We start from the raw sequence: 1,364 nt of genomic DNA on the forward strand, positions 1-1,364 counted from the left end.
TTATTTTATTATATGTGAGCAATGATTCTGCTGATTCACTTATTTGTAAAAAGAAATGGAAACTTGCTTACCTGTATGCACCAAGCATAGGTATTTCGTTAACAAAGTTCTAGATGTGAGTGGTTTGCGGGTGCTCTGGTGTGGTTTGCTTCTTCTTTCCTATCAAACATCTACAGTCCTTATCTCCCCTTCTTCTTTTTATGTTTGTTACTCTCTTGTAACACCTCTAATCTTCTGGCGCTCATATGACCTTATGCAGTTGCGAGTGCCATAAAACCTTTACTAAAACTGTAAAGTTCTAGATCAGGGAAAAAGATTTTGTTCTCCTCTTGCAGGCAACCCATCCATGTCTCGGAAGTTCTACACACGTATGTTGAACATGCACAAGACGAGCCCGCAGAGACAGATCTACGAGCTCGTGCATGTCGTGGGACACCTACAGGAAGTGGCACTGGCTCACGGTAGCTCAACCGCAGCTCCACAGGGAGGAGGTCAGTAGAGGTCGAGACTGTGTGTCTGCGGCGGTCTGTTGGTCTGTGGCGTTTTCATTGTGCGATTCACGTATTTTCAATAACTTGGCAGTTTTTGGGTAGGGTCAGAAAACTCAAATTCTTGTGGTACCGGTAATCAGTTATTTGCACATCTGTGTTGTTTTTTGTTGTTGGTTGTTTAAGGTTTTTTTTATTTACTTATGCCAAACTGAAGTAAATTAAGTTGCACTTTTCTGTTAGTTATATATTTGTATTGGGATTTTAATGTTTTAACCCTGTGGACGGTTGACGGGTGCCCAGGTTTGGTTGCTCCTTCTTTTTAGATCAAACGTCTTTTTTCCTGATGACTCCTCCTTTTTTGGGTTTGTTACTCTCTTGTAATGCATCTAATCTTTGTCACTTGCATGACTTTATTGTTTTTATTTTGCTGTAAAACTCTTGAGTAACGAAAAAAACAACAACTGTCTGTACAGGCCAACGAGAAACCTGGCTAATGTGTGCGTGCCAAGTGATGTCGGCCCAGCCTGAGAAGGAAGGAATTCCCTCCCCTTACGTCGAGTGGGTGTCCCATCATGCCCTGGATGGCAAGATCATTCACATGGACTCGAGGTGAGGACTCGTCAGCTGGCGCCTCTGGTGTGGTGTAGCGGTTAAGCACTTTGCTTTTTGCACCCTGTGAATCTGAGTTTCATTCCCGAGTGGGGAGAAATTTTTTTATCAAGCATCTCAGTCTTTCTTTCCGCTGTAGTGTTGTATCCATCTCAGTCCTGGTCTTTCCCCTGATCTCTTACTCTGTGGATTCCCATCACTACATGTTATTTTGTTACACAACTGCCTGGTTTTTGTAAGATTCTCATCCCAACACTTACCCCC

At 43.0% G+C, this 1,364-nt stretch overlaps 1 protein-coding gene across 1 annotated transcript in view; it reads left to right on the forward strand.

The window, feature by feature from the left end:
- LOC101857540 overlaps nt 1–1,364 on the forward strand; it is a gene marked incomplete at both ends in the record, with an annotated part of 22,426 nt that overhangs the window by 13,275 nt on the left and 7,787 nt on the right. The window contains 2 exon segments of the mRNA XM_035973614.1: nt 336–491; nt 965–1,100. Of these exon segments, the coding sequence (XP_035829507.1) occupies nt 336–491; nt 965–1,100 (292 nt within the window).

Source organism: Aplysia californica, unplaced genomic scaffold, assembly GCF_000002075.1.
Source record: "Aplysia californica isolate F4 #8 unplaced genomic scaffold, AplCal3.0 scaffold01520, whole genome shotgun sequence".
Classification (NCBI taxonomy): domain Eukaryota; kingdom Metazoa; phylum Mollusca; class Gastropoda; order Aplysiida; family Aplysiidae; genus Aplysia; species Aplysia californica.